At 35.4% G+C, this 13,397-nt stretch overlaps 1 protein-coding gene across 4 annotated transcripts in view; it reads left to right on the forward strand.

Annotated features, from left to right (window-relative positions):
- The window catches only part of LCORL (ligand dependent nuclear receptor corepressor like), a 160,577-nt gene that overhangs the window by 136,437 nt on the left and 10,743 nt on the right, over positions 1 to 13,397 (forward strand). Inside the window, exon 7 of one of the 4 annotated variants that reach the window (XM_029235074.1) lies at positions 9,541 to 9,591. The exons of 2 other annotated variants lie outside the window; for them this stretch is intronic. In XM_029235074.1, the coding sequence (XP_029090907.1) occupies positions 9,541 to 9,565 (25 nt within the window). In that variant the 3' untranslated portion in view covers positions 9,566 to 9,591. Of the gene's footprint in view, positions 1 to 433; positions 2,559 to 9,540; positions 9,592 to 13,397 lie in introns of those variants that run through there. One more of the 4 variants, XM_029235066.1, reaches the window with a different exon arrangement.

Here is a 13,397-nt window from a genome sequence, read left to right on the forward strand (position 1 = left end):
CTCCTCTTTCATCAAGGGAAATACGTGATGTTTCAATAAGTCTTAAAGACGTTTGTAGATCTCGAAGTCCCTCACCCCCGCCATTATCACCTGTACAGACTGAAGGATTTGAAAAATTGAAAGATGTCATCTCAGAGCTTTCAGCCTTAGAAAATAACAGACTTGAAACAAACATTAACCAGCCTCCATCTCTGACACCAGCAGAAATAAGCAGTGACAAAGATGATCATGAAGGTAAAATGCATAAAACTAAAAAATCCAGTAACTCTGATTGTTTGCTCTTGGAAGACAGCAATAATTGTACTACAAATCAAGAAAAAGGTGAAACTACTGTAATTTTTCAAGATTTAATGGATCGTATCAATGAAAAGTTAAAATCAATAGAAACGATAGATATGACAAACCTTATAAAATTATCTAGCAGTGATTGTAATAGAGATAATGATTTAAAATTGAGAGATTTAATAACCTCTCTCTTGCATAATGCAAAGGCCAGTGATTACAGTTTTATGGAATTACTGAGTCAACATGATAAAAAGGTAGAAAATAAAATTATTCAGACAAGATTTCGAAAGCGTCAAGAAACCTTACTTGCAATGCGCAACTCTCCTGATTCACCCATATTTAGAAGGCAGTCTTTACAGATAAAAAGAGAACTTGCTAGTCTTGATGAAAACTTTGTAAGAAAAAAATACACTGAAAAAAATCCAAGGAAATTTGTGTGCCACGATGAACTATTTTCAGCGGACAAAGAAGAATTCTATCATTGCCAAGGGCCTTCTTTACAAAATTCTAAAAGCCTTCAAGATAATAATCATGCAGAAACATTTTCACCAGATTATGGATTACAGTCATTGCAACTACCTCTTAATTCAGAAGCTAACTTGGCTTTTGATGCATTTTCAGAAAGCTTTAAAACAACTTCTGAGAAAAGGAGCATAAGAAGATCACAGGAGAAATCTGTGGCTGGAAAAAATTTTTTGCAAAATCATAAAGAGAATCCAAAATTAGAGAATATTCAAACTCCTTTGAAATGTGATGTCCCTGGACTTTTGAGCAGAACTAAACGAAATATTGTACCTCCAGGGTGGTATTCTATATATGTAACAAATAATTATATTTTCAAAAAATCACCTAAGGCCAAAAAAGTCTGTGACTCTACAAAAAAAAAAGATCCAGTAAAAAATATTCAGATTGAAAGCTCACACAATATAGATTTAAACAAAATTGCAATAAATTCTAATTTACAAGTTGTTGTGGAACGTTTGGAAGATACAATAAATATGGCCAAAAAGTCTTGGAATAATCAGTCATTATCGGAAGGATATAAAGCATCCAAGAAATTGATAGAAATTGATGATAAAGATCAACATGCTGGTAGAAATATGACTCTTACTGTAAGTAGAATGACGTACAAAGAGCAGAGTTTATCAAAACCCATAGTGGCATCCACCAATATTAAAAGCAATCATATACCTACAATAGATTTGAATAACAAAAGACTTGATAACCAGAAAAAGTCATCTGTTTTAAATACAGGTAGCTTGATTTCCAGTGTTGAAAATGTACCAACAAAATATGAAGCCATTGAAAGCTCTTCTTTTGCCAACTATTCTAGTCCTATCAAACTCATGTTTTTATCTGAGGTTAAAAGCAGTGAAGGAGTCAAATATACTTTAACTTCAGTTGGCAATTCCGAATCAAATTGCTATCTTCCTTCGGAAAAACGACCAACTCATCAAGTAAATGAAAAAAAAAAAGAAACAAATGAGAATATCCCAAATGCCAACTTTGAAAATTATAGTTCTTATCTTAATGATAGTGACGGTCTCCAAAAAGAACTAAACAAATTTAATTGTGCAAAAGAAACTACAGAATCGTCTGCACTGTTTACAGATGATATGAATAGTGATAAGCCACAAGAGGAACCTAAGGAATATTCAAGCAGTGCTACTGGTTCATCTTTTAAAAGAAAACCAGGTAGACCTAAAAAAATAGGTCCCCAGGTTGTGAAACAGATTAAGCGACCAATTGGAAGACCACCCAAACCTAAAACTGACCAAACGGACATCACCATTTGCCAAAATGAGTCCTTTAGTACTGAAAAGAAAAGCCCAGAATCTCTCTTATCAGAAGTAAAAGAAGGTATATATAAGAAGAGTATTATAGTAACTGTTATTTATGGAAGGTCGAGAAGAACTAAAAGGCATGTTTCTGAAGGAAGTGTAAACATAAGCGATGGTATGTCTTTAAATAATAACGTTGCTGATTTTCCAACAGAATATAATAGTCTCAGAAATATTAGAGAATACGAAATAGACTCGGGTGAAAGAAGAAGTGCTATTTCAAGTCTGACTACTGAAACTGAGACCTTGGGGTCTGGCTTTGAATATGTTAGACCTATCAAGAACAAGTCTGTGATACCTCAACCTTCCAAGAACATTATTCGACCAAATCAGAAGTCTTTGGCAATAATTAGGAAGCCTGGTAGACCCGCAAAAGTGAAAATCTCTGGCATATCTGTGACTATTAATAGAATTTCACCTCAGGAGAGAGAAGTAAGTATTAGCAGCTGCTTACCTCCCTTAGAACAAGAGAATATATTAGAAAAAAATCTGCCTGAAGTAAAATATGATCACCAGTGCACCGTGGATACAAGGCACACTGAAGCTGACGAATTTAAGAATGGATCAAAAAGTATGGTTGCTACTATACCTTTGAGACATTCTATTAGGGATCGAAAACCATCTCTGCATTTCTTACATTCATTAGCATCTTCTGGTTCACTTATTTATAGGAATGCTCTGCTCCATAAATCGTGTAAACTCCATTTGCAGAAAGGTAAAAGTCAGAAGGACAAACATAAGCAGTCAAGGATTAAAATAGCTTCCAAATGTACACCAGGAGCTAGAAATTCAAGGAATGCAAAAAAGCGTTTGGAAGATAAGTTAATACCCATTTCTGAAGTATCCTTGGACCCTATAATTTCATCAAACCCTTTGCTCAGGTGGTGGGCTGCTTCTACTTCAAACGATTCCTTATTAGAGGAATTAAACAATAGATTTGAGCAAATAACAAATGCTTGGGTGCCCGTGAGTGGAGATGAAGCTGAAAATTGTGTTCATAAAAAAAGAGAACACATAGAAAATGATAACTTCAGAATAGCAAGCCCTTTGGACACCTGTTTTTTAGAACTTGAAGTTTCACCTGTAAAAATGCTTTTTCGGAAAAAGTATGATTTGAATGAACTCTGTACCTGGTTTATGCAAACAACAGAAACGCAGTCTCTTTCACTAGTTAGAAAAGCAAATGCACGAAACCCTTTGGAAGTAATAAATACCAGAGGAATTAAATTAGGGACCAAATATTCTGATTTTAATACCAGCCCCTTCAGAAAGCACTTTAAAAAATTTGCACTATCTTCTCCTTCAAAATCAGCAGGGAAGTTGCATATACTGCATAAAATGGTTAGCTCTCCACTCTTAAATGTGAAAAGTAATTTAACACTAGCTAGGTTAAAAAGAACTGAGTTTAAGAGGTTGCGGCATGAAAGGTGGAGAAGAGAGGGAAAGCTGCACAGCCATGGAACAGGTGCTTGGATCTCTAAAAGGAGGAACTTAAGATTTTTTTGTCAGAACCAATTTTTGAGTAAGACTGAGGGAGGAACAAATGCTGACATCCCACGCCAAGGAAAAAACACGGTAGATAATCAGTTTATTTTGCCACCTAAGGTCAGGGATGACTTTTTGCAACAGAGGGTGGCAATGTCTGACTTCAAAACACATGGTAGTTTAGAGAATAAATTTAAGTCAGAGGCAAAGGAGAATGGAACAAACTGCAGCCAAAAAGATTTTGAAAAGGGCCCAAGACTAGGAAATGTATGTCCAAATAATTGGAGGTCAAAAACCTTAAAAGATTGTAGAATATTTTTGAGGAAGATCAACTATCTTGAACACAGAAATACTTTTAAGTTAAATACAATCATTTACTCTCCTGAATCTGTTAACAGTGGAAGTAATCATCAAACTCACATAGAAGAATCAAAGCACATTACCTTAAGATCCCATTCTGCTAGGCAAAATTCTTTTAAAAAGCAATCTAAAGAAATAGAAAATGCTAAAGCAAATAGTCCTTCAAGCAATAAATTTCCTAGCCAACTTGACAATAGTAAATTAAATAAATGTGTTAACTATGACAAGAATCCTTCTGATAGTTCTGAAGTTCTTAGCAAATTGAACAAAAGAAAAAGACCACCATGGAAGACCACAGAAATGTCAACAAAAAGACATAAACGGCAGTCTTGCAACAGTGGACAAATGGCAAACTATTATTCAAAATCCCAACTAGGTAAGTTTTTCTCTACTTAATTTTAAAGTTTCATTGTAGGTGCCTTGAGTAAAGTATGAGATAATGGGTAGAAAAAGAACAGCTGATTTAGTTTTATTTCCAAAAAATTTGGACAATCTAATTTCTTGGCACCTAGTATGAAACTCATGAAATTAGGTGCTGCTAAATGTCCCAGTGCACTTCCCCACATCTAAATGTGTCCAGGATTTCAAGCAAATTAAAGTATATTTGAGACATAGCTTCTAAAAATATTAATGTAAACATTACCTGCTTTCGCATCTGATAGTTCTTATATAAAATATAGAAAACAGTTTGACAAATAAATATGCCCAAGTAACTACCTAAAAATTAACTACTACACTACAGGCTAATATATATTTATTGTATTGATTTGAGACTATCTGGAAGGAAGTAAAAACTATCTCATGGCTAAATTGATAAAGACTATAACATGTAATAATCCTAGGGTATCAGCCTCACAATCACCATTAAGTTGTTAGGCCCTTTGGTACTACTTTGGGAACCACTTTAAGATTTTATTATTTAAAGAGTGTCAAGGAACAAGATTTTTTTTCCAATAAATCAGCAACTTGTTGAATAGTTTTTTCATATCTGACATTGAACTAGATTCCATGGATATAAAGGATTTCTTTACGGAGATAATCCATAGCCTAGCAAGGGAGAAAGTCGTATACAGGTAATTTTAAGGTAATGCTAAATTCAGAATGCAAACTGAAATTACTTCAGCAAGTAATTATGGGCTTTACTCAGTTATACTGACCTGACATTGGTGCCTCAGGGAGACTGTTACCCCTAGAACCTAGCAAAAATTGGGTGTAAACACTGTAATTGCCACCATAGTGAGTTCAAGCTCTGCTTATTGACAGGTGCTAGACAATTTAGGATAAGTAAGAGTGTGGTAGTGCTTGTTGATTACTTCCCTGACGTGAAAGAGTGCCAGGTTACATTTGGAAATTTAAGGATATTTTATCATATGGTTGCATTGTTACATTGTATATTTTAGGGGAGGCTTTTGTGGGGTCCAGAAGGTATTGGCAGCTTTATTTTTGTTACCTTTTTAAAAAACTTCTTTAAAAGCTAAAAAAACACTCTCAGGTCCTAAATTAAAATATTAAAATCAGTAATTAAACTCAAGTTTTAATAGGTTAGAAGATTATTATGACCCCCAAAATTCAGTTACTTAACTGAATAACTTTATAATATCTATTTCAGTATATCTAACATGCAGTGATTTTAAAATTTTAACTAACATTCAGTGATTAAAATTTTAAAGGTGGTCAAATTAGAGTCTCCATTATGAAAGATGAGTCAAATCTAAAAGTAATGCCCTTTGTTTCTTGCCCTAAGGATAACTAAAAATAATATTATAACAAATAGTATATCAGGGAAAAAGAGGGAAGAAATCTGATAGTTATTTTTTTAAAAGAACTTATAATTCACCTAAAAATATTCACACATATTTTTAAAAGACTGCCATGAATGGAGAATAAAGTGTAGTGTTTCATTTTTAATTCTTTATACCATCCTCATTTCATACTAAAGCTAGTTTACATTGTCATTTTTCAACAGAACTGTATTTTGTTCCTTCCAGCTTCTTAACCGTTGTATCTTTCTAAGGTATAAGTGTAAATTTATTTTAATATGATTCTTCACCTCACTATAAATATGAGATCACCCTAGAAAAGTAAGATGGAAGATGCCTAATTATTACTTTTCAAATTAATTTCAAATCCTTGTGACATTTAAAAAATTTTTAATATCATATTAAGAGTTGTTTTTCACCTTTTCTCATTTTAAAAATTACTAGTAGTAGTTCCTGTTCTGCTTAAAGTTTTATTTATCTTTTACTGATAACTTTCCTTCTTTATTTTTTAACATTCTTTTTTTTTTCCATTCAGTCAACAGGGACATTATTTTTATAAAGTTGTATTTATAGCAATATTTGTTATATTATCCGATTTCTAAATGTTTCTTACGGTGTTGTTTTTTTCTCATTATTCTTGATATTCCATACTTCTTTTTGCCTTTTTGGAAATGACACTAAAATTCATTATTAGTTTTATATGTGTTTTTCTTCTTCATGGAGTACTTAGTGACTGGAAATTTGAGATAGACTTTTAACAACAGGACTTTTCTAGGTATATAATGAATTAATGGAATATTTCTGTTGATAAAGAGTTTTGCTTCTACCACAAATGTCTTGTTTTTAAACATTTCAAGATTAACTGTCCATATATAGTTTAATACACAGAAGTTTTAAAAGTTATACTTGACTACATTTGTACTGCTATATATCAACTGTAGACATGGAAAGGAAGAAGAAGAAATGCAATTCTATTCTATTCTTGTTTCAACAAATACTTTTTGAATGCCTACAATATGCTCTTAGGCACCGGAAAAGGTTCAAAAAGTTCTTTTTCCATCTAAGTGAGAAAAAGAAGATCTATATCACTTATTTATTCAATATATAGAGTGTATTTTATGTTTTAAGTGGGATATTATATGTTTTAAGAGGATAGAATGGTGAAAGTCATGGTTTGTACTCTCAAGGAGCTTATCATCTCATGGGGGATAGTGAATAGGCAATTCTGGTAGAAAGATGAGTGCTGTGATGGGAGAGATTGACTGTAGGAGCACGTAACAGGGAAATTGAACCCAGGTTCAGAGAATTAGGCAAGGATTCCTACTTTTAAGCTGGAATTTGAAGGATAACAAAGTATTAGAAGTCCAGAAAGTATTTCAGGCAGAAGCAAATTGCATGGGGAAAATTTGGGTGACAGAAGAGAGCAGGCTTGTCTGGAGCACTGGTTAATTTAGTTCATATAGCTGAGACACAAAATAGGAATTAAGGATGGGGCAGGGGGTAGATGGAAAAATGGCAAAAGATAAAGCTACTGATGGAAGCATAGCCCAAGTTGTGAGGTCAGCATCAGTTGATGAAAAAATATATATCTTGAGCCCTAATAGTGGCAGTAATGGGGAAGAATCGATATATTTGAGAGAGATCCATGAAGTAGAATCAACCTGTCTTAGAGAAGAGAGGAATAAAGGATAACATCCAGGTTTTCGGCTTCAGCATCTGGGTAGGTGATTGTAATATTCACTGAGATATAAGAGAACACTCAAGGTGTTCAGTTTTAGACATAAGAAATTTGAGGTATCTAGTGGGGTATCCAAGAAAAGATGTTTAGGAAGGAATTAGTTAATATGGGTTTTTTGCTCAGGAGAGGGGTCTGAGCTGGAGATACAGATTTTGGGGCCAGCAAATAATTGAAGCCATGAGAGTGGAAGAGACTGTTCAGTGTAAAATATGAAGAACATAGGGTCTCGGAGCCCCAAAGATATGGAGAAAGGAAAAGATATGTGTAAAAGGAGACTGATGAGTGGTCAGGAGGTAAGAGGAAAGCCAGCAGAGCATGGCGAAACGAAATATGTTTTAAGAAGAGAAAAAACAACAGTGTAAAATGTTATTAAGAGGTCAGTTAGGCCTTGAAATGTTCCATTGAACATAGCACAAGAGGTTATTTTAGAGATTTGGGAGAGAGCAGTTTTGGTGGACTAATAGAGCCAGAAATGTTGTGATTGACTAAATGCAGGAAGAGGAAATGAAGAAAATTAGCACAGAAAAATGTAAATAGCTATGATTGGAGAGAAAATAGGGAAGTAGTGAGAGGAAGCCCAGTTGAAGGATGTTTAGATGCCAATGGGAAGAAGCCAGTGGAAAAAAAAGATTGAAGATAGAAAAATGAGATGGCAAGTAGGAGAAATGGAGTGAAGCCCCTGACTTCATTATGGGATATCTTGGGGCATCATTAGAGAGATTGGTTTTGGCCAGAAGAGTCATTTCTCTCTTAAAACATGAGGATAGTGGGGATAATATATGAGGATGCAAAGCAGTTTATGGGCAGAATATTGAGGATAGTAGAGTCTATTTTCTATGAATCAAGAGGTAATCTAAGAGTAGCATGGTGGGCATTGAGCTCTGTGGATAATGTTTGAAATACTGTCTCAAGAAATAACAGGATTGAACAGCTTTGTGATTTTATCTCAGTTGCCAGCATGTAAGCTTGGAGAAAGGTGGGCCCTTATACTTAAGAGTAATTAGGTTCACCAAGTGGATGTAACAGGAAGAAAAGAGATCAAACCAAGAATTCATTCTGTGAATTGTGATAAACTATGTGATCAAAGTGTAATTCTAAGGAGTCTTTTTCTAATAGCTGCACACAGTGTAGATTTGAGGGGAGGGCAGAATGGGGTGTGTGAAGGGCCAATTGTAAGAGATGGTTTCGAAGGTGATAATGGCCTAAAATTGTGTGTGACTATTGAAAATAATAATATAGACCTCTTCAGTGTCAGTGTCTTGAATTCCTAAAGCAAAGGTGTGCCTTTTCCTAATTGATACATATCTGGATGTAATAAATGGACTTTGGACACCTCTGAGGAAATTTCAAACTAGAATAACCTAGTGTGTACTTAAAGCTACTGTTTTCCTAAAACGTTAAATTTTCCCATAAAAATTCAGAACTCAAGTTGTCACTTTCGATTGGATTGAAAAAAGTTCAGTTTGTCAGCTTCTCCTGTTTTGTGGTCTATCCTCAAAAACGAATGAATAGATATATATATTCTTTCCATTCAGAATTCTGGTTTTCACTCAGGTATATATAACTGATGGGTGATTACTCCTTTAACTACCTAAAACTGATACTAACCGTGCATACTTCTCTGGTCCTGCTAATGAACATTTTACCATATTTTTTTTTAATCCTAACTCAAGATATTCTTTTAAATTTGTATGGTTGAGGCAACCCTCGGCACAGAGTATCCTTTAGCATTTAAAAATAAAATTTAGAATTAGAGTTACTTCATGTGCTGTTACTCAGCATCATAATTATCTTCTAATGGAAAAACTGTGAAGCATAGAGTAGATGATTTTCTGAATTTCATTCTGATAGAAAAACGTTTCCGGATGATTTAGTCACCTTAATCTGGTTTGCTACGCAAGCATTCCAAAGGTGTATTCCAGGAAATGCTCGTCCACCAAGATGTTCTGTGTGCAGAGCGTTCTGTGGTCTAATAACGTTGGGAAATGCTCCCTTCTCTTTGCTGCGCTTATTGAGTCGCAGTGCCCCATTAGCATGTTAAACTGCATTCTCCAAATTTTATATCCCACAGAACACAGTTTGGGCAACAGAATTAGGAAGCACTGCTCTACATAGTTTCCTGCTAGGCTTTCTCCGTACTTACTGTGATGTTCCCAGAAAGAAAGCAATGACTGTAAAAATGTAAGTTAATCTATGTACTAGATTTGTTCTTGTTGTACGTAAATTGTTAGAGTAATCAAAATTAAATTGTAAGTGCTTTACTAAGATTCACCATTGAAAGAAGACACATAATTAATATTTTAGGCTTTGTGGGCTTTATAATCTCTGTTGCAACTACTCAATTCAGCTTCTGTGGCATAAAAATAGCAATAGACAAACACATAAGTGAATGAGCATGGCAATGTTCCAATAAAACTGCTTACAGATGCCCCAAGTTAGAAAGTTAATTTTGTTTGAAAATAGTGCTGTACTCCATATCCATTAATAGGGAGAATCAAACAAATTATCTATCTTCAGCTTATACTAATTATGTTGCCAAAGTGAAAAAACAACTTGAAATATTTTTTGATAAGTTCTCTGAGCTCCTTTGTAACTCTAATGTCTAACAATGCATGGTGGATCAGCCTATTTTGTATAATAAGTTTCATTTTTGTATATTAGATTTTATTTCATAATGAGTTAAGAAAGAAAGAGCTGTGGTAGCAGTCAGTTCAGGTGGCTTTCCTCTCTGTATTACAGACCATGAGAAAGTATCTTATGAGTTTAGGAAAACATACGAGATCAGTGTCTCCTCAAGTCTTAATTTATCCAGACTTAATTTGGTCACAACTGGATGAAACAAAGACAGATATTTTAATGTAAGAAATAATAAATACATTGACCTATTCTTTATTACATGGGCTTCATATTACCATTTTACTTGCCAGTGCCATCAGTAAAAATATTAAAACTGTGACCCAATAATTTAAAGTATTCTCATGAAATCAAAAAATTTTAATAAAAATCCATTCTGTTTACAATTGGTTATTTTCCCATCATTATAATTTTCATAGGAACTGAGTAAAGAGAAGAATGTTAGGTTTTAAAGAGTTTTAATATAGTATTATTGCCATAATACTATGTTAAAATATGAAACAGCTACTTTAGTAATTCCTTGTCTTGATTTTTTGTCTTAGAATTGTTCTTGCATATCTTATATACCATTGCTTTGTCAACTGTTACGGACATTCTGCTTTACTAATTGCCCCATATCTTTCATGGAAAACTATTCAATTTATTCAACAAATATTGTATATTTTTCTTTTGATCTACCATGCATTGTTAGATACTAGAGTTACAAAGGAACTCAGGGAACTTATCAAAAAATATTTCAAGTTGTTTTTTCACTTTGGCAACATAATTAGTGTAACTTAAAGAAAGATAATTTGTTTGATTCTCCCTTTTTTTTTTGCGGTACGCGGGCCTCTCACTGCTGTGGCCTCTCCTGTTGCGGAGCACAGGCTCCGGACGCGCAGGCTCAGTGGCCATGGCTCACGGACCTAGCCTCTGCGAGGCATGTGGGATCCTCCCGGACCGGGGCACGAACCTGAGTCCAGGGGACCCTGCATCGGCAGGCACTCTGAACCACTGCGCCACCAGGGAAGCCCTGATTCTCCCTTTTAATGGATATGGAGTACAGCACTATTTTCAAACAAAATTAACTTTCTAACTTGGGGCGTCTGTAAGTAGTTTTATTGGAACATTGCCATGCTCATTCACTTATGTGTTTGTCTATTGCTGTTTTTATGCCACAAGCTGAATTGAGTAGTTGCAACAGAGATTATAAAGCCCACAAAGCCTAATATATTAATTATCTGGCCCTTTGCAGAAAAAGTTTGCTGACCCCTGGTAATATAAGGTGTGACTAGAAAAAAAAATTATTGTATTTTTTTAGTAAATTAAGATTATTATATCCAGTTAATTCCCAACACCCATCCATACTCACTCCCTGTTGTCCACTCCCACCTCACACACAATACATTTCTGACGTGTAGTTGTGTTATTTTGTTTTTCTCTATGGAACAAGACCTGTCTTTATCCAGCAGAGCGGTGCTGGGGGAGCATCAATGCCAGTTTTATTCTGTTTTGTAAACCTTTATTCTCTCCCAGCAGCCTCCAGACCTGCTTTGTCTATCTGAGGTAAGTTCAAGGGTCACCCTTCTCTTCCTTAACCAGCTGCTACCACCTGTTAGAAAGAGATTGATTTCAGTGCTTCACACCTTAAGTTCCTTCCTCAAGTGTTCTCTTCTCCCCTTTTCTACCCCTTTTTTTCCTTCTCTGCTTCTTCACTTAGTAATTCAAAATTTTTAATTCAGCTTTCATGGCTACCATGTTTTTCTCCTCATTTTTCCTGGGCAGTAAATAGTTTTCTTTGTGGTGGAGCTGAGTATCCTGTGATTATCATAATATAAAGCCTACTGAATTCACCTTTTGTTTAATTACAGAAAAATAGAAGGCAGAGTAGGTGTGTGAATGATTTCATCCTGCCAGGTTTTTTTCTTCCTTGTTTTTGTTTAATTTTAAGCAAAACCTTGGCTTCTTTTTTCTCCCCCTCAATTCCAGTTCTAGGCAACCTGGAAAATTCATTTGTTTGCTTCTTTGCCTCTGTGTTATATAAACGTACAGAAGGCTAGATTTTAGAAGCCAGTATCTATAGACCCCATTAATTCTTTCAAACAGGTTTGTCTCCTGTGTGCCAGGCAGTATGCTAGACATATGGAATATGACGGGGGGACAAAACGAGATGTCACTCCATTCACGGTCAAGTTTGTTTGGAGAGGCAGACATTGAGAAAACAGTTACACAAATCTTACAACTTCTTAATTCGTAGGTGGTACTATGAGAATTCCTTATAGGGAGATCTTATCAAGTCAGGGAAGTGAAGGAAGACTTCTCTGAGGAAATGACCATTGAGCTGAGTGAGAGTGAGTAGGAAGACTGAGTAGGAACCAACTAGGCCAAGTGGCAGAGAATGGGGAGGGGAGCAGTGATCTTCCAGGAAGAACTGAATGTGAAAAAAGTATGAGGCATGGTATTCCTGGCGGGTAAGAGGGATAAGACATGACTGGTGTGTCTTGAGTCAAGACGGAAAGGAGGAGCATGATGTCAGGTGTGGTGAAGATTGAGGAGCAAGTGAAGGACAGACCATGCAGGTTCTCAAAAACCATGTTCACGTCCTCTCAGTGGCTAATTTTACCCCACTAGTCAGGTAGTACCAACACCTGTCTGAGGACTCTACTTAATGCCCCAGGGGCTAGGAGGTCTTTCCATTCTTTTTGGTGGGAACACCAATCATATCCAGTCCTGTATGGCCTCTAGGTATTTTCCAGCTGGTCCTTTCCAGTGGTCTTTTTCACAGCCTTGGGAAGCATTCATGTACTGATCAGTATTTATCTACAGACTTGCGAGGAGCTCTGGAACTAGCTCTCTCTGCAGCTCTCTATCCTGTATTCTGCTCCACACGTTCTAGTCACCTGGGACTCCTTCACCTCCAAACTCTGTCTTCCTTTCTCAGGAAGATTTCCAAGTTCTATTTGGGTTCCCCCTATATTGCAGCCTGGAAACTCTCCAAGCAGCAAGCCAGAGAAAATTTTAGGACTTACCACCTTTTGCTTCCCTTTTTTCAGGAATCATTGTCATCCTGTACTTCCTGTCATCCATTATCTTAAAAACATTATTTCATATATTTTGTGGGGGTTTTTTAAGTTGTTTAAAGTGAGAGGGCAAATTCATTTTGTTACTTCATCATGGCCAGAAACAAATATCCCAGATTTATTTTTTTAACAAATATTTATCCAGTTTCTATATGCTGGGTGCTGAAAATAATATACTGAACAAGACCAGCAGGGATTTCTACTGTCATCAAGCTTGTATTTTTTTGGGAGGGGG

The sequence above is a fragment of the Monodon monoceros genome, unplaced genomic scaffold (genome assembly GCF_005190385.1).
Source record: "Monodon monoceros isolate NGI ecotype Baffin Bay Population unplaced genomic scaffold, NGI_Narwhal_1 Super_Scaffold_20, whole genome shotgun sequence".
NCBI lineage: Eukaryota > Metazoa > Chordata > Mammalia > Artiodactyla > Monodontidae > Monodon > Monodon monoceros.